We start from the raw sequence: 22,500 nt of genomic DNA on the forward strand, positions 1-22,500 counted from the left end.
AATTCCAACCGAAGTAGTGATTGGTCTTGATTGCCCCCTCTTATTAGAGGAGGTTGGTGGTCAATTGGCATACATCTAAAGGTAGGCAATGAATGTCCTTTCTGAAGAAAATGTTTTGCCACTGGTTGGAGGAATTTGCCCTCCTTAAGAGCCTGTGGTTGCCAATCCTTTCTTTTAGGGTAGTATTTGTTTTCCCTACATAATATAGACCACATGGGCAGGCAACAATATAAATTTCAAATGAAGAGGTACAGCTCAGTCTGTGTAAGATCTTGTATCTTTTCCCCGTGTGTGGATGGGGGAAGTCTGGGCCAGTTAGTAGACATCTGCAGGTTACACAGTCCGGACATTTGTAGCAGCCAAGTTTCCTTTGTTGTGTTAGCCAATTGGTGTCTGTAGATAAAGATGCAGAGAAGTCCGTCTGTACCAGGATATCTCTTAGGCTTCTATCCCTTTTGTACCCCATCATCGGTCTGGGCAACTGATGTAGAGTCAGTGATTCATCCATGTTCAACATCGGCCAATGTTTGTTAATACTAGCAGATAGTTGTTGAGACGCATTGGAATATGTAGTGGTGAAGATCAAAGGAGTAGTGGCAGTGGTCATGGTGCCTTTCTTTATTAGTAGTAGTAGTTTGGGTCTGTTCCAATGCTCTCTCTAGTTGCCTGATGAGCATATCCTGCGAGTAACCCCTTTCAAGGAATCTATTGAACATCTCCTGAATTTGTATCAGTGCTGTTTTCTGTAAGCTGTTGTTATGAATAACGAAGGAACTGGGAATAAGGGATCCCCCTTAATGTGGCTTGTGGGTGGTTGCTGGTCGCATGTAGGATGGTATTGCGGTCTGTGGGTTTCCTAAAGAGTCTAGTGCCAATACTTGATTCCTCCAGGAATATGTTCAGGTCTAGAAAGTCTATGTTATCAGTGTTGTAGCCAGGGCTGCCATCAGAAATCACGGGGCCCCGTACAGCAAAATTTTCTGGGCCCCCCGGTCCCCGCCCACCCCCAAGGCCCACCGCAGATCCCGCCCACACCACAGTAAAATGTCCACAAAGACACAACCGCTTAAAATGGTAAACCCCCCACTCACAAAAAAAAGCCATTGGTGGTCAGGGCCCCCTTATAATTTAAAAAACAAAAAAATTTGCGTCAGGGGTCCCACATAAAAGTTTTTAAAAAAAACATTAGTGGTCAGGGCCCCCCATAAGTTAAAAAAAAAACTACTGGCACCAGGGGCCCCATAAATGTTTTTTAAAAAAGCATTGGTGGTCAGCCCCCCCGATAAGTATAAAAAAAAACTATTGGCACCAGGGGCCCCATAAATGTTTTTTAAAAAAGCATTGGTGGTCAGGCCCCCCCTATAAGTTAAAAAAAAAACTATTGGCACCAGGGGCCCCATAAATGTTTTTTAAAAAAGCATTGGTGGTCAGGCCCCCCTATAAGTTAAAAAAAAATTATTGGCACCAGGGGCCCCATAAATGTTTTATAAAAAAGCATTGGTGGTCAGGACCCCCCCATAAGTTAAAAAAAAAAACTATTGGCACCAGGGGCCCCGTAAATGTTTTTCTAAAAAAAATTGGTGGTCAGGGCCCCCCCATAAGTTAAAAAAAAACTATCAGTGCCAGGGGCCCCCTACAAAAAAAATCATTGTATAAGTGGGCAGTGCACACACTGTCTGTGGTAGGTAAATATATGACACTACAAAGAGTCATAGTTAGGCAAATACTAAGTACAACATACACAGCACTGCTTTGTCTCTCTCATGTTCTGCTTCTCTGCAAGCTCCAGGATGCTGCCACTCACTCAGCTCTCTCTGTGCCATAAAGAAAAGAGCCCAAAGAGGAACCGTGTGCTTACAGGGGCGGGACATAAGGAAGGGAGACGCTGTCATTGGCTGAAAAGCACTGGGGCAAGGCGAGATTGCAGAGTTAGGGATCGTCTGCAAATTTCATACTGCTGATGAAAACTTCAGTTGTGCATTGTGTCACAGCTTGAAATTGAGTTTACTGATAGTGGAACTTGCAGATAATCCCTAACTTTGCTCTTCTCCTCCACATACAATTTTCAGCGCGACTTCGGGTCTTCAGCACAGCCGGGCCCCCCTTTAGCCCCGGGCCCGGTACAGGAGTACCCCCTGTACCCCCCTGATGGCGGCCCTGGTTGTAGCACAATGTTAGTTTGATGGGGGAATCCTCGTCATTTAGATAATGGTGAAAAGTCAGTAGGGACTCCTCAGTCTCTGTCCAGATGAAGAACAGGTCATCAATATATCTGGAATAGGTAAGTATTGATGTTCCTATTTTTCAAGACTGACACCCAGGCAGTGCAGATACCCATGGTTGTGCGTTCCAAGTCGTTGAAAATATGTGAAGCAACCCTGGCTGGGTTCTTTCTGTGGTTTGCACCTAGACTATATTGGCTCAACAGGGACGAGTATATTGAACACCTGTCCAGATGTCTAACATATATTGAGGTTTATTTGGGAAGCCTGCTGACAACTATACAAAAACATCATGGAACCTGGATCTGTTGGCAAACATACCAAAAACAGTACTCATCTGTTGTGAGTATTTCCTCGACAGTGATGGCAGAGGAATCATCACAATTTGTTCTGGGTATCGATACGAATCAGGACTTTGCCTTTACAGCACAAGATGTTGACAGGATATTGTTTGCTGAAACCCCACTGGATGTGGCAGTAAGTAAATCCAGCAATGACATTTATCACGAAATTCTTAATCTAAGAGGGAAATTGATTTGAGGCTACACGGCATCTATCAGTCCAATTATCACAGACAAAGACTTATTCAACGTGGATTTAGGACTAATAATATCCCCATGCTTGGACGTAACAATCCTGAATTTTGTGGCAAATGGTGTGGGATACTGAATAGATGCTCTTTTGACTTAATCCTACTGGTAGTAGATCAAGTGGGGAAGGAAATTGCTATAACCAAAACTGAGAGAGAGAGACTGGAAGAACTACACTTAGAGTCCCTAAAAACAGACATGGTGACTGACTGGTTGGGGAAACTGAAATCAACTATTGACAAATATAACACTGACCTTACTATCTTCAAACAAAACAAACTAAAAAAGGTTTCTGACGATTAGAAAGCCAAAAGGGTATATGGCTGGCTACTAGGACTAAAAACGGACAATTATAGAATACTGCCCTTTAGGAGGAGACAGCTACCTAGATCTCTACATACTGTAGACGGCTCAGACCAGTCCACTGATTCTGACTCCGGGACAGACAATACCTCTTCCAAGCCTTTTTTAGGGGTCAAAACAAGAGCCAGGAAAGTAAGGGAAGGGGAAGCGGAGACACACAAGAAGGGGTGGGCGTAAACACAAGAGGAAAGCCCCCCAGGAACAGGAGAACATGATATTCAATTTAAGTCAACACCTACTGACACCAGGTGAGACCTCCCTGCTCTCCAAAGGTCTTTCTTTTGTCCCTAGCAATATTCCCAACACCTTGGACATGTTGATCTATGTTCACAAATTCCAAAGGACCTTAAAGCTTAGAGAACACTTCAGGGACTCCCCCCAGCAGATTAGACCTATATTCAGAAACCAGAGTAACTTTGAGCCACCCAACACCCCTGCACCCAAGCTAAAAATCCTGGGTGGCTAGACCAAAATACTTTCCGATATCTGGTGACAGACTACCCAGGTACTCCCATTATTTACACCCTACCCAAGATTCACAAGTCTCTTTCCTTTCCACCTGGAAGACCAATCATTTCAGCTATTGGATCCCTCTACCGATCAGTCTCCACATACATTGACCACTATCTACAGCCTTTGGTTAAAAACATGCCCTCTTGGGGCGTGGCTTGCAGCTCAATATGAACAGACGTGTGCAGGAGTGCTCCTCTCTCCGGGCCATAATTATTCTGATTTAAGACCCTGAAAAGCTCCTCAAGACGGCCTCAGACGAGCTAGACTGGCTACAGCTACCCCAAAGAGTCCTAATAGGGCAGAACAAGGCTCAGAAAAGAGCCTCAACATTCTGTGAACAGGCTGGACAGGTTTGCCCGGGAGGAGAAGCAAAATGGCGCTCAAAGATCACCCAGCAGGTCTCCCTCTCCTCCCCCATCGCAGCAAGCGCCTGAACCTACACTGCAAAAAATCCTGCAGGAAATAAGAGATTCCAAAGCCACCTGCACTAGTCTCATCAGTACCAAAACTGACGAAATAAAGTTGGACCTCTCCATTATCAAGCAGGACCTGCAGCGGCTAAGAGAGAGAACTACTGAGGTGGAGCAGAGAGTGAGTACTTTGGAGGATACTTGCGCACCTCTCCCGGACCGCGTGGCAGAAGTGCATAGAATGGCTGTAGGTGGCTTCGCGAAAATGGACGACTTAGAAAACCGTCTCAGGCGAAACAATTTGCGCTTTGTGGGTTTTCCAGAGAAGGCGGAGGGGGCGCAGACCGAGCAATTTATCGAGGAATGGCTGGCAAGCAATTTTGGCAGGGCGAATCTATCTTCTTCTTTTGTTATCGAAAGGGCGCACCGGATCCCAACCAGGCCTAATCCACCAGGGGCCCCGCCGCGGCCTTTAATTGCCAGATTACTGAATGCCCGGGACCGTGATAACATACTCACCATGGCGCGGAAGAAAGAAGCCCTGCAATTCCGACGATCGATCTCCATATATGCAGACTACTCCGCAGAAGTCCAACGCCAGAGAGCGAAATTCATTGAAGTGAAAAGGAGACTTAGAGCAGCGAAACTCGTCTACGCCATGCTGTATCCCGCGCGGCTGCGGGTTCTGTTGAACGGTGCCTCGCGCTTCTTCACTCTGCCACAAGAAGCCAGCAAGTGGCTCGATGCCCAGAATGTGCCAGCATCGTAATAGCCCGGCAAGCAGTCCCAAGATGGTCTCGACTAAGATGCCCGGTACAGGTACTGTTCAGATTAACCCCTTTTTGTTATGCTCCTTGGCTATTTCGCCCAACGCCATTAGACGCTACGAATGTTTCCCAATTCACTAGCTTTTTTCTGCGCCGGTTTGCGCAATACCAGCACCCCAGATTTGGTTACACATAGTGGTTCAATTATGTACAATATCCCCGGTGCCGATGTGAACTGTACTATGCCACTGTTTCTACATGGGGCTGGGCATTACGGGAAGGCCTTTGGACAGTTTTTTTTTTTTTTTGCCATGTCACCGGATCTTCTCGGGGCTATAAAGAATCGTTGCCTCATAGTCGGCTTACTAAACTCACCAACCGTACCAACACCGAACCCAGGCTGTCTTGTGGATCTAGCTAAATGTCCCGGAGAGGGGGAGTCGCAGTGTGTTTTGTTTTTTTTGCTCCGACTGCCCCCAGGTTAACCACTTGACTGTACATTCACGGTCTGAATGTTAGACCAGGCCTAAGGGCCACCCCAGTTTACAACATGTGTTTGGTTTTGGGACTAATTCTGCCCCCCAACAGGGGAAGGGGTGGAAGGGGAGGGAGGAAATTGTGGGGAATGTTGAAGTTTAATGTTTATTGTATATGCTCAAGCTACAAGTCTGTGGGGAAATTACTTAATGTGTGTACATGCCAAAGGGATAAACACGTAGGTCAGTATGGCTGAGAAATTAATAAGTTGGAATGTCAGAGGTCTTAACTGTCCGATAAAAAGGAGGTTGGTAATGGACTTCCTCAAGCAAAAGCATGCCACCATTGCCTTCCTCCAGGAAACGCATTTAGTAGGGAGCAAAACCTTGGCCCTGAAAAGGCCTTGGGTTGGGTGGGCCTACCACTCCACGTATACGACCCACTCCTCGGGTGTAACAATATTGATTCACAAGAAAGTTGCATTTGTGCTGGGTGCAGTTAAATCAGATGCTAAGGGCAGATATATTTTTATACATTGCCATATTAACAATATGGAACTGATCCTAGCAAGTATATACATTCCGCCACCCTATAAGAGGGACTGTATGGTAGAGCTGGCACAGTTTATGGCTCAGCACCCATTTGCTCATACCATAGCCATGGGGGATCTAAACACACTGATGGATCCAGATCTGGATAAATGGGTTAGATCGGGTCAGCCCCTACACACACAAACCTCTGATTTGCAGCACTTGGTGGTCGAGCTCGGGATGGTGGAAGTTTGGAGGTACCTGAATCCCATGGCTAGACAATATTCCTGCTTTTCCCAATCACATCTCTCGTTATCTAGGATTGACTATGCACTTATTGATAAACCCCTACTGCCTAAAATAACCTCTGTTCAATATCTCCCCAGGGGGATTTCGGATCATTCTCCCTTAGAACTGGCTATCCAAGTACAGCAGAAGGAAAAAGTGTTAAGATGGTCCCTAAATCCGGTTTGGCTGCACATACTTGATAACAAAGTCTCTCTAGAGGCTGCTATGCAGGAATTCTTCTCCCATAATAGGGGTACTGCAGACCCGCTAGTGGTCTGGGATGCCTTTAAGGCTTACCTCAGAGGGCAGTTAGGGGCTGAAATAGCGGCATTTAAAAAAGCAGCATATGCTCAGCAGGAGAGCCTTGAAAAAGAGGTGGTAGAGGCGGAACAGTTGGTGGCCCTGCAACCAACAGGGGATAATATGAATTCACTTAAACAAAAGCAGCAGGAATACAATATATTTATGACGCAGAAAGCCCAGAGAAATTTGCTTTTTACTAAGGCAAGAGTATATGAGCAAGGGGAAAGAGCTGGTAAGATGCTTGCGCAGCTGGCAAAACAGCACTCTACCCCTCCCACAATAGGGGCCATACAGAACCGAGAGGGGGTCACCTTAAGAGATGCTGAAGGAATCAATCGCACACTAACTCAATTTTATACTGACCTCTACTCTTCTAAATTGACCAAACCCCTAGAGGACATAGACGAATTCCTGGAAGGCTTAGACACCCCTATACTCTCCCCCCAATACCGGGACTTCCTTGAAAACAGAGTTACTAAGGAGGAAGTTGTAGAGGCTATAGAGTCTTTCCCGAACGGAAAAGCTCCCGGCGCTGACGGGCTACCTATTGAGCTCTATAAGCGACATGTGCTTGTCCTAGCTCCATTATTGTTGGAGACATATATTGCGGCCCTAGCTCAGGGAAATTTACCAGATTCAATGTATGAGGCGGCTATTGCCCTGCTGCCAAAACCGAATCCTATAGACCCATATCCCTCCTTACGGCGGATGTAAAGGTCCTAGCTAAAATACTTGCTAAACGCCTTGGAAAGGTTGTTGCAATGCTAGTCAATCCTGACCAAACAGGCTTTATTGCAGGGAAAACAGCTGTTCTGAACACTAAACGGCTATTTCTACACCTTACTCTGGATCATGAGAATAAAGGTCAGAGAACTATAGCAGCCCTGGACATAGCAAAGGCCTTCGACACAGTCGAGTGGCCTTATCTTTGGAAAGTGTTATCACATTTTGGCATAGGTCCAGTATTTCAGGGGCTAGTTAAATTGTTATATCACTCCCCGAGGGCCTCATTGAGGATTAATTCTGAGCTAACCACTCCTTTCTGCTTGGCAAGGGGCACCAGACAGGGTTGCCCCCTGTCCCCCCTATTGTTTGCGCTGGCAATCGAACCATTTGCACAGGCAGTCCGGCAGTCGAAAGACATAATTGGGTTTACAATACAGGGTATTGAGGAAAAAATCCAATTATATGCTGACGACACCCTAGTGTACTTGGGGGACAGGGGCCCCTCTCTGGAACGCCTTCTTGAAGTCACGACAAAATTCGGGGAATTGTCAGGTCTACAAGTGAGCCCGACCAAATCAGTTCTATTTCCGCTTGATCCGCAGGGGCCTGTAGCGGAGGGGGACGTGGGGGGGATGCCCTTGGTGGAGAAATTCACCTACCTAGGACTGGAAATAACCCGTGACCTACACCTATACTCCAAGAACAATATTGATAAAGTGTTAAAACTGGTTTGATGAGAAAGTTAAGGTGTGGGAACAACTGCCCTTAGGACCAGTAGGGAGAATACAACTGATTAAAATGGTGGTCCTGCCTAAAATGCTGTACCCGCAGTGGCACTCTCCAGTGTGGGTGCCCAAAGCAAAATAAAGACAACATTAATAAGAGGCTCAGAAGGTTTATCTGGGGCAAATCTAGGCACAGGCTTGGGCTATCCACCCTTATGAGACCAATGGGGGAGGGTGGCTTGGCAATCCCTAACCTGTATAACTACTTCCTGGCAGCACAACTTACGCATCTTCTAACACCTCTACAACCGTACTACCACCCACCCCTGCATAGACTATGGGGAGCTGTAGCCACGTCAACAGCGTTCCCGTGGAACGTTATCTTTGGTACCAAGGAGGGGTTAAAAAATATTATTTGCAGTGTACAGGTCAGAGCCTTACAAAAGGTTAATGAGCTGCTTAATATTGTGAACATAGACCCCCGCACCCCACTCTGGGGAAATCCACAGTTTCCATACCTGTCCCATGTAACCCCTCCACCGTGCTGGACCAACAAAGGGATTACGTCAATAGTAGATGTTTGGGAGGCGGATACTTTGCTGCCCTTTGCAGAACTAAGGCGTAGATATGGTCTGCCATGTGGGCAGTGGTTAGTGTACCAACAAATGGGTAGCGCACTCTGTAGACAATCCAGAAACAAACCAATCTGCCTAGAAACATCACCATTACTCGAAATGCTCCTACAACCACATCAAAAGGGTACTCTGTCCAAGATCTACCGGAAAATAATGACAGCTCATGTCAGGGCCACCCCAATCCGCAGCCGAGATGCTTGGGATAATGATTTTCATTTCTTAACAGATGACCAGTGGGGAGAGGCACTCAAGGCCTCTGGACACGTGTCCTACAACTATAACGACAGGCTACTCCAGACATACATGTTGCATAGAGCTTATTATACCAGGTCTAAACTCCATCTGATGTACCCCAATGTGTCTCCCACATGCCTTAGATGCAAAGCCCCTCAAGCCACCCTTCTGCATACCATGTGGGAGTGTACAGGCCTTGTAGCATACTGGGAAGGGGTGCAAAAACACTTGTCATTGGTACTTGGGGTGGTCCTGCCTGCTGACCCGGCCCTTTGTCTATTGGGCATTGGAATTAAAGGGTTGATTTCCCCTATGTATAGACAACTGGTATCTAGAGCTCTGTTCCAGGCACGGCGGCAAATTACTATGCAATGGAAAGGTAGATCACCGCCAACAGCTCAGGCCTGGCACTTAGCTGTGTCCTCTGTGTGTAATAAAGAGAGAATCATTCTTACCAGGCAGGGGCAAATTACGAACAGATGGCCAAGCTGGCAAAAATGGCAGGATACACCCTTACACTGTAATTGAAAGGTTTAGTGTTCTCATGCCTAATACTATCACTGGGTAATTGCATTTGATATGTAGTTAAAGTCTGCTGTCTCTGTAACATCTACTGTACTGCTGTGACTGCCTCTGTACATTATTTATGCAAACTGAAAATGTCATTTCTCTGTATGTAAACTGCTTATTCCCTAATAAACTTGTCTTGAGCAAAAAAAAAATGCCCTCTTACACACAAGACTCAAGCCATGTAATCAGGAGACTGACTTAACATACATTCCTCACGATTGCATATTGGTGACTATGGATGTTAAAAGTCTCTATATGGTAATCCCACATGAACAAGGTGTATGGGCATGTAGAAAGGCACTACTAACTGCATCCCCTTTTGGAATACCCATTGAACTTTTACTACAGCTACTGGAACTAACCCTGACTAGAAACTTTTTCCGTTTTGAAAAAGCTTACTACCTTCAAATGTCTGGGACGGCGATGGGAAGTGCATTGGTCCCATTGTATGCCAATCTGTTCATGATGGACTATGAACTCACGCACATTAATCCACTGATAGGAACATCAATACTTACCTATTTTAGATATATCGATGACCTGTTCTAAGCCACATTAAGGGGGATCCCTTATTCCCAGTTCCTTAGAGTTATTCGTAACAACAGTTCACGGGAAACAGCACTGATACAAATTCAGGAGATATTCAATAGATTCCGTGAAAGGGGTTGCTCTGAGGATATGCTCATCAGGCAACTGAAGAGAGCATTGGAACAGACCCAAACTCAGCTACTAATACAGAAAGGCACTACGACCACTGCCACTACTCCATTGATCTTCACCACTACATATTCCAATGTGTAACCTGCAGATGTTTACTAACTGGACCAGACTTCCCCCATCCACACACGGGGAAGAGATACAAGATCTTACACAGACTGAGCTGTACCTCTTCATTTGTAGTTTATATTGTTACCTGCATATGTGGTCTATATTATTTAGGGAAAACAAGTACTACCCTAAAAGAAAGGATTGGAAACCACAGATTGGCTATTAGCAAGGCCCATAAGGAGGGCAAAGCCCTCCAACCAGTGGCGAAATATTTTTTACAGAAAGGACATTCATTGCCTACCTTTAGATGAATGCCAATTGACCACCAACCTCCCCTAATAAGAGGGGGCAATCGAAACCAATCACTACTTCGGTTGGAATCCAGATGGATCTATAAACTGGACACTGTGGCCCTTGGTCTGAATGAGACACTCCCATTGGGATGCTTCTTGTGAACTCGTGTGCTCAATTATGCCTATATTGTAATATTCATTTGGTGCTGCCTGGCCCTTATGTTTTTTCCTTCTCTTTGCTACTTTGTCTCTTTCTCTAATGCTGTTGTCTTACTGCTTATCTTTCCGCTACACTTTGGTCTAGTGTCAGATTGCTACACAGACTGTTTTATGCCAGCTCAACCCTTAGTATACTAGTCCCCTGATGCTCTCGGGTCGCGGGTAGCAGGAGTACCCAGCGTTACCCATTTTCTTTGGCCTTGGGACAGAGTACTAACAAGCAATATAATGGTGGCAACCCAGTTTTTATGGGACGACTTATGTCTAAATGGGACCCTCGTCTATTCATGTGAACAATATGGCAAAGTGTCACAGCATATGGCTCCTCAAATTTCGCTTAGTTACCACAAGCTGCACGGTTTCTCTGCACTGTCTAGGGGTATTGGCACCATGTAGGCACTCTTGGATGGTGCCATACTGGTGCTGCAGTACCCACTACTTCCTTAGTACAATTGCGCTGAGTACTGCCTTGTGTCATGCCTAGTCACTGACACTATCTAATATTCAGTTTGGCGCACGGACTGTAAGCAGAGACGGTGGGTTGCACAGACGGGTCAGGAGTTTTTAGAAATTGATCGCTGGTACATACTTGGGTCTGCCCTTACCTTAGCGCTTTCAGTACTCTTATGGCCTGGGGGCTTAGTTTTGCGTTTGAGCGGTATTGTTCTCTTCTACTTTTTTCACACTTTCCCTCACCTTGGTTGCTATGCACCATGGCAACGAGCCTTTGGCGCCATTTTTTCACATTTAAATTGATCACTCTGTACACAGGCATTTCTCCTTCCCTGACAAAGATTCCAGTAAGGAATCAAAACGTTGGTATTTAAATAAACCTGCACTTTATTTAACCAGATGTTGATGTGAAAGTCTTCTTGGTGTGTCGTCATCTGTGGGATTATTTGAATTTTTCAAGACTGGCACCCAGGCAGTGCAGATACTCGTGGTTGTACGTTCCAAGTCGCTGGAAAAAACAAAAAAAAACAAAAAAAAAAAAAATATATATATATATATATATATATAAAAATGCTCTGACTGCAGGCACGCAACTCTCCCTTACCAGATGCTACACAGACATGTTGATTCCTGGATAGAGGTTACAAGAAAGAATTACTGACTGAATTCATGCAATTCACACAAACTGACCTGCTTACTGGAAAAACTAAAAAAAATTGGCCCATCATTGCTATGGACAATGGTTAATCCTTATTTGAGGCCCCACCACCCACTTTTGGCCATGGGAAAAATCACAACCTTAAGGATATCTTGGTAAAAACAGATTTCGTCCAAGGCGACCTCTAATTGGCTAAATGGACAACAAAAATTGGGCTGTTATCGATGTCCAGACTGCACGACCTGTAGATCTCTGCTCATAGGGAAGGACTTCCCTCATCCGAACACGGGCAATCACTTTAAGATTCAACACAGACTGTCGTGCACCATGTCATTTGTGGTCTACATCGTGACTTGCCCTTGTGGCCTTTATTACGTAGGGAAAGCCACCACCCCCTTACGCGATAGGATCACAAATCATAGATCGGCAATCAGTAAGGCCATCAAAGAGAATTCGGCCAAACAACCTGTAGCAAGGCACTTTTTACAGATGGGACATGGTTTGCCCACCTTCCGCTGCATGGCAATAGACTACCAACCACCACTACCCCGTGGTGGTAACAGAGACCTGGCCCTTCTCAGGAGAGAAGCAAGATGGGTCCATCGGCTGGACACTGTTAACCCCGAGGACTTAACAAAACACTTCCTCTGGGTTATTTTATTTGAGCAACCTATGGACTATAACCACTTTTTTTCTGTAATAACTAACTATGACTGCTTGGATTATCTATTTTTGATTTTTTTCTTTATTTGGTTACATATGTAGATGTCTCTATTTATCCATGTCTTAATCCCTCACAAGTTTTGGCAATCCTCCTTATCGCTCTGTTTGCCTAAACCCCCAACTAAGAAGTGCTTGTACCAGGGGCCCCATAGAAATACAGTATGGCCTCCCTATGATAATTACAAGAAATATATATTATATACGACCATAATAACCACGTAATTGTCCTCCTCTCCTCTGCTCCTATGGGTTACTCTATTGTTTTTAACCTCTATCTTTTAGCTCCTCCTCTTTCTTCCCCTCCTTTTTTCCTGCCCCGCACAGGTCAGTAGCTATTGGACCTGAGCCTGTGTGAGATGTATATCGATCCATGATACAGTGGTATGTGGGCCGTGACTAAAGTACCCGTGTCGCATCTAAGACACACTGACTTTGATGTTCAAGGTAGATTAGACGAATTGCTCATATGTGCGCAGCAGCGATAAACAAGCTGCCAATATTGCGTTCTCTAGGCCCCTTTACTATGCTAATACAGCACATGAAGCTGGGAGATCTCAGCGTTACAGAATAATAACCTGCTGGCCGAACGCAATTAGCCTATACGGCTCCTTCTGTCATGTTAGCCTACGACAGCATTATCCATTTGCCCGGTAACCTCTGTTAATTACTAGACTGGCGTACAGCAGTTCCAGCGCGCTGAGGCGCACATCCAACTCTACACTGTCCTCTGACTGGACAATACATACAAGGTTGCGTTTTGATTGGCTTATGGCTCATGCCTGAAGGAGTAGCTTTATTCTGACATGGTGGCAATCTCCCTACTCGCTACTTTCTTTCTAAATGCCTTATCTGTTTCCTTTATTTCTTATTGCTACATTTATTAACACGATTGATATTCTGTACGATACTCTCACTTCCCACACTGATCTATGCTGATCACTACACTTCCCCACACTACTGGGTGGTTGCCTAGCAACAGATTTTGGCGCCAATAAACGGCCAGGGGGTTTAAATTCTGGGATGGGAATGTGTCTGGCTGTTTGTTTGTAATCTCCTGACGAAGATCATGCATTGCATTGAAAACAACCCTGTGAGTGTCGCTCTTTTTCGCAGATATATATATATTTATATAAATATCGCAGATATATATATATTTATATAAATATATATATTTTTCTTAACTAAAATATATATATTTATCTTAACTATCTTCAACTTATCGAGACACACACTGAACCCCGGTGAGTGTTCCCTATTATAAAAGGACACTAGTTTCGTACCTACTGTAACATTTGATAAATTTAAATGGGACATAGAAAATTATGAATTGGGCCGTAAATTGTGACTCCTTGAGAAGTTTGAGGGAGCAAATTCTGATGATACAATATCCCCATGGAAACTAAAAGGGAATTATGATCCAACTAATAATTGCAATAAAGTCTTTCTCCAAACTGTAGACTTTGAAATACTGTATCTAAACTTAACAGATAAGCCAAATATCCTTCCTAATTTAATTGCAGAGAAAAGACATGCTATTGGAACTTATCCTTCAATTGTTATTGGTATTGTAATAATGGATTACACTGATTATAGATCTGAGGTTTTAAGAATTAATGGATGAAAGAACATATTTAAATTTAAAGCAAGGATCAGCACACTCTAGTAAAGGTGAATTCACAGTGGTTTTATTTGTAACACAGCATTGTCCAATGTTTCGGTCCCACCTGGGGATCTTTATCAAGGATGTATTACAAATAAAAACACTTTAATTCACCTTTACTAGAGTGTGCTGATCCCTGCATCGTTTGTATCATTCCAATTGATCGTGCACCTCGCCTGCGACAAAGACAGAGTGCGGACACCCAAGCATCTTTATATATATATATATATATATATATAAAATCAATCAATCAGACCGGTGCACTCAAAACAACTCACAACTGCTTGGGTGCTGGTCAAACCATTAGTACATAGTCAATCAACAGACCGCACTCCAAGGACTAATAAAATAATCAAACAAAATGATGTTTTATTCCCAACGTTTCGGCACCCTCAATGTGGGATGAGTCAGGGGATTACTACTGCCAATATTAAACTTGGAAAGCAGACCGACTGGTGGCTAGGCATTGGCTTAAACTTAAACACACCTTACCCCAATTCAGTCACATGATAATCGACCATGTGCCTATCCCCCAAAGAGGGGGCAACAGGGAACTGATGTTGATACAGAGGGAGTTGTGGTAGATTTTTAAACTTGACACATTGGCCCCCAGAGGGCTAAATGAGACATTACCTATGTCACCATTTTATTAACCTTTCGATCACTTTACAGGTTCTTGACTATGGCCTTATGGTTCTGGACAATGTCCTTTTGGCGGGTGGGTGGAGTATACCTTACAACCTCCTGATTATGATATTATGGTGGATGGGTGGACAAGAAATCCTCGGTCAGGACTTACTGTGACGATAACAGATAACTAAGTAACTATGAAGTAATAAGTGACTGACGACTTTTATAGGATATCAACAATTAGGACTGTCCTGCAAGAATACTTATATGTTTAACAATTTAAGTGGATTGGATAATACATTGTTGCAGAGAACAGTGTTCGTTTGTTTTTAACTTTTTCTTTACCACATACATACACACCCCTGATGGGATTGGAGCGGGGAACACAGTCTCAGGTGCCCCAGGCAGCTAGACATACCAGTGGGGCTGGATGATAGAAGCCGAAAAAAGGAAAAATTTGTCCCCAAGAGTCTCTAGTGCGACTACCGGAAACTGGCACGAGTAAGACACAGAAGGGCACAGACCAAATAGATACCTGTAAGAGTGGGAGTAGGCTCCGGTGATCCAGCGGTGTTGTTGGGATTTTTACTGATAAGCACTGGTCTAAAGGAGATTCCGGGCATTGTGAATGAGCAATAGCTCTATTGAACAGGAGTCTGGAGGTATACGGCACCAGTTGGGTCCGGTATCCGGGATCAGCGCATCGCTGTTACCGATGGCAATGGGGGCGTCTTTACACTACGTGTGCACGGGTAGTTTGACCGCATTGAGCCCGTGGGGACACCAGATGTGAATGGGCAGCGATACGATTAGTCTAACCAATTGCTGGTATGTAACTGGACACAGAGGGGCAATATTGGCAGTAGTAATCCCCTGACTCATCCCACAGGAAGGGGGTAATGGTTTCTGGATTAATAGATTATCCTCCACATGGGCAGTTATGATTATGCACAACAAGCACGTTATATTCACCATGATTACATGAGCATTAATGACACGAGTACAGATTGTGTGGTGTTGAACAGTATATTGCACAATGTTGATAGGAACGCTTTAAAGGAGATATATGTTAATTTCCACATCTAATATGACAGTAACTGATGACGTCAGACCTGGGTGTTTGGCGCCATCCATACTCCTATAATTGGCTTCACTGGTGTGTTGAGTTCACTCTTGTGAAGACTGCCCCAGTGAGGGTGCCAAAAGTTGGGAATAAAACATCATTTTTTTGATCACTTTACAAGTCCTTGGAATGCGGTTTGTTGACTATACATATACACACACATATATATATATATATATATATATATATATATATATATATATATATATATATATATATATATATATATATATATATATATATATATATATATATATAGTCAATGGAGGAGTCGGCACTCACGACACAAGGTTCACAGTTGCCTGGGTGCAGTGTCCAAAATAAGATTCAATATTGCACAAATAAGGTCCGCACTCTCAGGACTTAGGAAAAGTTAAGAATTTTTTTATTCACATAGGAGACTGACGTTTCGACCTCTTCAGAGGCCTTTCTCAAAGTACTGACAGAGATTACAGAAATGCTTTAAATACACAGAAATGGCGGGAACATTAGTCAAATTGGAATAGACGTGTCAGCATGGTCATCAGTATACGTCACATAATTAATCTACACATGTTTCAAACAATACACTCATCTGGTGTTTCACTTTTGACTATTACAAAACACACCAACATTTAAATTAAACCTCTCCTACACTCTACACTGTTAAAATGGTTAAAAACAATACTATGTAACATTTTTGTTGCCCCTCTATGGCCATTTCCTATTTTGTTCTGCAACAGCTGTTCATTTAGATATTTTATGTTACAAATAGTATCCAATAAGAGATAAGATTCAAGGTCTGTGTGGACTCTATAGTGAGCTCCCTCGCAAGTCCATTCTAAAAGCCCTTAAGTAATGCAGTAATGTGGCCTTCAGTTTCGGCCGAAAACATGCATATTGCTCTCCCCTCTAATAATAAATCTCCCTAAATACGGGTACTAGCACTTCCATTCTGAACTGGATGGTTAATAAAAGTGAGAACTCTGTTCATTTGTGTTGGGACAGCTGCTTCTGGGTATATATGAGCCTGCAAATGTGTACTTAAACTTAATTAATTTATGCTCAGTGTTAATAAAAAAGCGCTGGAAAAACGCTAATCAAATGTGTAAATTACCCCAATCAATTACTGAAAATTAGAAAATACTTGGCCAATAGGCATTCACATATATTTAGTGCACACCTCCTGTGTTTAATATAATATACCCCACAAGTAAAAATTAAAATTGCACAAACGAAAAACAAAAAGCAAAAAACCGTGATAATTGAAATGAAATATAATAAAATAAAATAAATTAAATAAAATATAATAAAATATGCTCAGCTCATTGTCCCAGTCCATTGCAGGAAAAACAAAACTGTCTCAAGGATGCCCACCCACTTATTGTCCACCACTGGAGAGTTGAAAAAGTATCAATAAAACCGACAAGAATATATAGCCGGCGATCAGGAGAGTGCCTGCTTGATTTAGATGAGGGAAGGCTCGTGGGTGTTTGCAGCTGTGCGCTCAGACAGTCAGCTTCATGAATCACTTGTTTTCAGACATATATATATGTGTGTGTGTGTATAATAAATATATATATATATATATATATATATATATATATATATAATATTCACATAGAGCCACACTAAATTTATTATGCAATAAATGTGACTTTATTCATTCAATATTGGAGCTCTATGTGAAGATTTATATATACTATATATACAAAATTATGTGAATATATTTATTTATTTATAAATAGCACAAGGGGATTACCAGCACTCACGTCTGATACGAGTTCTCCGTGCCTGGGTGCAGTTTCCAAAAAGTCGGAATGTAGCAGAGAAGGAGGGACCGCACACACACATGACTTAAAAATCAATAAATGGTGTTTTAGTCAAATGAAGGGAGACCTGATGTTTCGGTCAGCAATCTGACCTTTATCAAAAGTGCATGTCAAACACAAAGTGACCTTTATAACCCCTGGTAGCAGGGGAAAAAGCGGAAGTGACATCATCAATCAACAATTCATGATGTGTGCAAACAATATATACATATATATACAGTGCGAAGTGAAAAACAAAAAACTCAAATAAAGTGAAAAATAATATAATGAATAACGTACGGCATAGTGTCATAAATAGCAGTGTGAAAATGTTGTAGGATACTACGTAACTAGTTGCTTATGGTACTGTATAAGATTAATAATTTATCAAGGTAAAATTGTTATTTAAGAAATTATTCATATATTGAATGTTGCTAGTATTCAGCCTTACCATGGGTTAAATTTTGCAGATGATGTCACAGGCACTTGATTTTCAATGTGGGTGGAGAGTATTTAAGAAAGAGTTTTGTTTGTAATTTTACCTTTGATAAAGGTCCCAAAGGGAGAGAGAGAGAGAGTCAATTTGGTGAGCGCACTCTTACCGGATTTTTAAGAGGTGGGTGCGTTGGTAGTAAATGGACCCGCACTCCAATGTTTTTGTGAAGAAAAGTGATAAACTTTATTCACAGATGCATATCCAACATTTCGGTCCACACTGGGACCTTTTTCAAGGATCAATATATATATATATATATATATATATATATATATATATATATATATATATATATATATATATATATATATATATATATATATATATATATATATATATATATATATATATATATATACAGTATATATTGTAAAATCACTTGAATAAAAACTATATTCTTAATCTAAAACATTGTGAGTGCTGATCCTCTCTACACTATCGAGGAAAAAACCGCACTGCTCAGGGCTTATAAAAATTAAATGGATATTTAATATTTATCCGTAGCACGTGCAGTACTACCAGTAAATAATTATTTACTGCCAGTACTGCATGTGCTACGGATAATCCTCAACAAAAAATGACCATTTTAAATACTAAGGGCCTCTCCCCTGGCTTGTACAATTCACTGTACTCACACATAAACTAAGGGCACACATACATGCTAGGTTACATCAGCCAATGAACAGGCAGAGTGTGTGGTCGCCAAACATTTCATGACAGGCAGTGTGTAACCCCCCAAATAAGCCATTATAAAATATAGTTTTTTAGTAGCACGTTTTATTGGGTAATCTTAGAGAAAATTTCCATTTTAAAGGGGAACTCCACAAAAACACAACTTAAGCTTTTTGAAAAGTAAACATAATTTCAAGCAACTTTGCAATATACATCAATTAAAATGATTTTTTCATGGTTTCTGACAGTTCTCTAAGCCTAGCCCCCTGCTCTCCTGCTGATCTATCGGACTACTTTGTTGAGCTGGCTGACTATTATTACTTTGTATGAACAACCATCTGTCCTCAGCCTGTATCCTCCAAACCCCACAATTCCCTGCACACGTGATTTCAATAAGGAACAGAATATCATGCATTGTGGGTTATATAGTTCCTGCATGCTGTCTGTAAGATGTGGAGAAGTTGTTACAATTTGTAACATCCGTGTTTTAGTACCTCCTTCCCTGCCAGGATTTAAAATGATGAAGAAAGAGAAGAACTGTTAACCAGCTGTTTTTAGCATAGAAAATAGCATTTATTCATACTTTTTGAAGAAACCGGTAACTGTGATGGATATACAGTATTAGTTTTGAAGCCAGAGTTCCCATTTAAGTATTAAGGGAGAATACATTGGATCATATGATTCACTGTGCACACAAACAAACCAAGGAATACATACATGTTAGGACACATCAGACAATTAATGGGCAGAGTTCTATCCTTTGTTCACATACTTCCAGTTACAATTAGAGCTGCATAATATCTGGTCAGGAGGTCTCTGAGGGAGCACATCGACCATTACAAAATAGTGAATTAAGGAAAAAGATGTACAGACCACTTATATGATATGAATGTTTAGTTAAGCATTCATTCTGGGGGTTTAGTTGTCCTTTAATGATTTTCTCGTCTGCTGACAGAACCCTCCATGAGAACCAAATACAAATTAGCGGCAGGGAGGGAAATCGCATGACTTTTTGTCACAAAACAAGGAAGGAAAAAATATTTTCCCCTTCCCAACTCTAATTTGCATATGCAAATTAGGATTCAGATTCAGTTCGGTATTCAGCCGAATCTTTCACATAGGATTCGGGGGTTCGGCCGAATACAAAATAGTGGATTCTGTGCATCCCTAGTAACTTTGATGCTCTAGCAACTAGATTGCACCAATTGCAAATTAGGGAGCTGATGAATAAATAGTTAAATAACTTAAAACTACAAATAATAAAAAATTAAAACCAACTGCAAATTATATCAGAATATCACTCTGTAAATCATACTAAAAGTTAGTTAAATGTTTAATTGTTTTTTAACATCCCTTTTCTAAGAAAACCCTAGCTTCCAATATTTTACCTGTACAACAAAATTCTCCCAGAAAATATTTTTAAGAAGGAAGATACATTGACATTATTTATTTAAAGAACAGGTTAAGAAATTTACCTCTGAGAACAGTAAGCTTGGCACTAACAACCTCTTCACCGTGTACATTCTGAGCAACACATTCATATACATTCTCATCACGTGGCGTTCGTAGAGGCTGAATTCGCAGGACTGCTCCAGCTCCCTCATCAAACTCTATAGTCTAGAGGAAAGAAAAAAAAAAAGCAGATTAGAGTTATAAAAAAAAGACAATTAGCAGACATATATTCATGTGTGTATACATATATTATAAATATATTATATAAATATATTTGTAATACTATTAAGATAATTGTCATTTTACAAAATGTAGGGCTCAACATCCCTTTTATATTAAACAACCATTTATACTAAACAGGCAGTGTGTTTTTGAAGTAGTTGCCATAAGATTAGTATGCCACATACATGCGAACGTGCATCGTTTCGGGGCGAACCCCTTTATCAAGCATACTAAAATGATCATTGTGCAGACATTACAAGGAGTGATTTATTACAATAAATTAGCATACAAAATTGAAGACAACGCCCTTCATCTTGCAAGTCCGTGTATAATCCCATAAAAACAAGGTGTTAAAAAAGTATCAAAAATGTCCATGTGCAACATCAATAAGCAAGCTGTAATGATGAATGATCAAACTGTGCAAAGTAGATTAATTCCTCCCATGTGTTAGAAAACAGTGTATCTAAAAAAGATAAAAAGATTCTGAAAGTCCGAAAGGCCTCAATGATGAATACAATTTATCCTGTTTTGTTTAAGCATTTACGTGGACATCTTGTTAATAGATTTGTTACAAATAATGTTGTTCCTTTCCTGTCTCTTTACAGATAAGAAAGAGTTTTTGTATACCCCAGGGACAGGTAATTTATCCTTATCTTTATCAGGGTTAGTTTGTTTCAGATATGTTACATTCTATTCTTTTAGAGTACAGGCTCTGGCCTGAAGATTATGTAATTGTTTTATCTTTTTTAGATGCACTGTTTTTTAACACATGGGAGGAATTAATCTCCGCAGAGCGCTCCACAGACGCACATGCGCAAAAATACCAAATGTGCGCATGCGCAGAAATACCGGATGCTCACATGCGAGAATAAACTGAATGCGCGCATGCGCGAAAAGCCAACGCAGTGCGCATGTCCTAAAAAGCACACATACGCCGGATTCATCTGCAAGTGGGGACCGGACTAGTGGGTAGGAGAAGCAGAGTAGGCGCGTGCCTGGCACCCCCCCCAACTTTGCGCCCTAGGCACGTGCCTGCTCTGCCTACCCCCAGTTCCGGCCCTGAGCTCAACTGTTTAGTACTGGTACATTAGCAAAAGTAACTAATGTTGTGTCTGTAGTTGAGGCCATTTGGAATTCTGGTTTCTAATTTCAGTATCCAAAATGCCTCTCTTAGATTCAGTCTATGAATCATATCGACCCTCTCATGGGAACCTTGACTTGTTCAATCACTTGAACTTTTAGGTCTTTGATTCCATTAGGGGAAAATGTTGTAAAGTGCTTTCGATACCGGTGTTGTTTCCTCCTTGTTTGTGATAGCCCTCATATTGTAGCTCCACATCTATAAGCTCCCTTCACCGCCTTTTTTGTGGTTGCTTTGTTGCCTCCCTCGGGTGTACGTGTCCTACTTGCCTTTTCATATGAAATCCTGACCAGCTCCCTGGAAAATCCCGGGCTCAAAAGTCTCTCCCCTAGTTGTTTGGACTGTTCCTCGTATGTGTGGCTTGAGCTGAAGTTTCTGCGATACCTCACAAATTGACCATAGGGGATGCTGTTTATTGTATGTTTAGGGTGACAGCTATTGAACTTAAGTATCGTTTTGCCCGCAGTGGGTTTACGGAAAATCTGTGTATCAATTTTACCAGTGTAAAGGTTACCTAATAATTTTAAATCCAAGAATTTAATCTCTTCCCTGTGGTGTTCCAGTGAGAGTTGGAGGTTATAGTGGTTGTTAAGATATTTGAGAAACTCATCTACCGCCTCCAGTGTGCCTTCCCATATAAACAGATTGTCAATATATCGTCCATAACAGACTATGTGTTCACGAAAGGGGTTATCACATCCGTAGACGTGGTACTGCTCCCACCTGCCCATGTACAGGTAAGCATAGGAGGGGGCAAAGGACGCCCCCATGGCAGTACCATGGCAGTACCACGTCTTTGGAGGTAGTAACCCCCATCGAAGTGAAAAAAGTTGTGTGTCAATAGAAA

General features: G+C 42.1%; 1 protein-coding gene across 22 annotated transcripts in view; it reads right to left on the reverse strand.

Moving 5' to 3' along the window:
- LOC108711853 (receptor-type tyrosine-protein phosphatase S) overlaps positions 1-22,500 on the reverse strand; it is a 554,677-nt gene that overhangs the window by 328,307 nt on the left and 203,870 nt on the right. For all 22 annotated transcript variants that reach the window (XM_041560777.1, XM_041560762.1, XM_041560744.1 and 19 more), the window contains one exon: positions 20,314-20,455. In XM_041560777.1, coding sequence (XP_041416711.1) covers positions 20,314-20,455 — 142 coding nt within the window. The remainder of the gene's footprint in view (positions 1-20,313; positions 20,456-22,500) is intronic.

This window comes from Xenopus laevis, chromosome 1L (genome assembly GCF_017654675.1).
Source record: "Xenopus laevis strain J_2021 chromosome 1L, Xenopus_laevis_v10.1, whole genome shotgun sequence".
NCBI lineage: Eukaryota > Metazoa > Chordata > Amphibia > Anura > Pipidae > Xenopus > Xenopus laevis.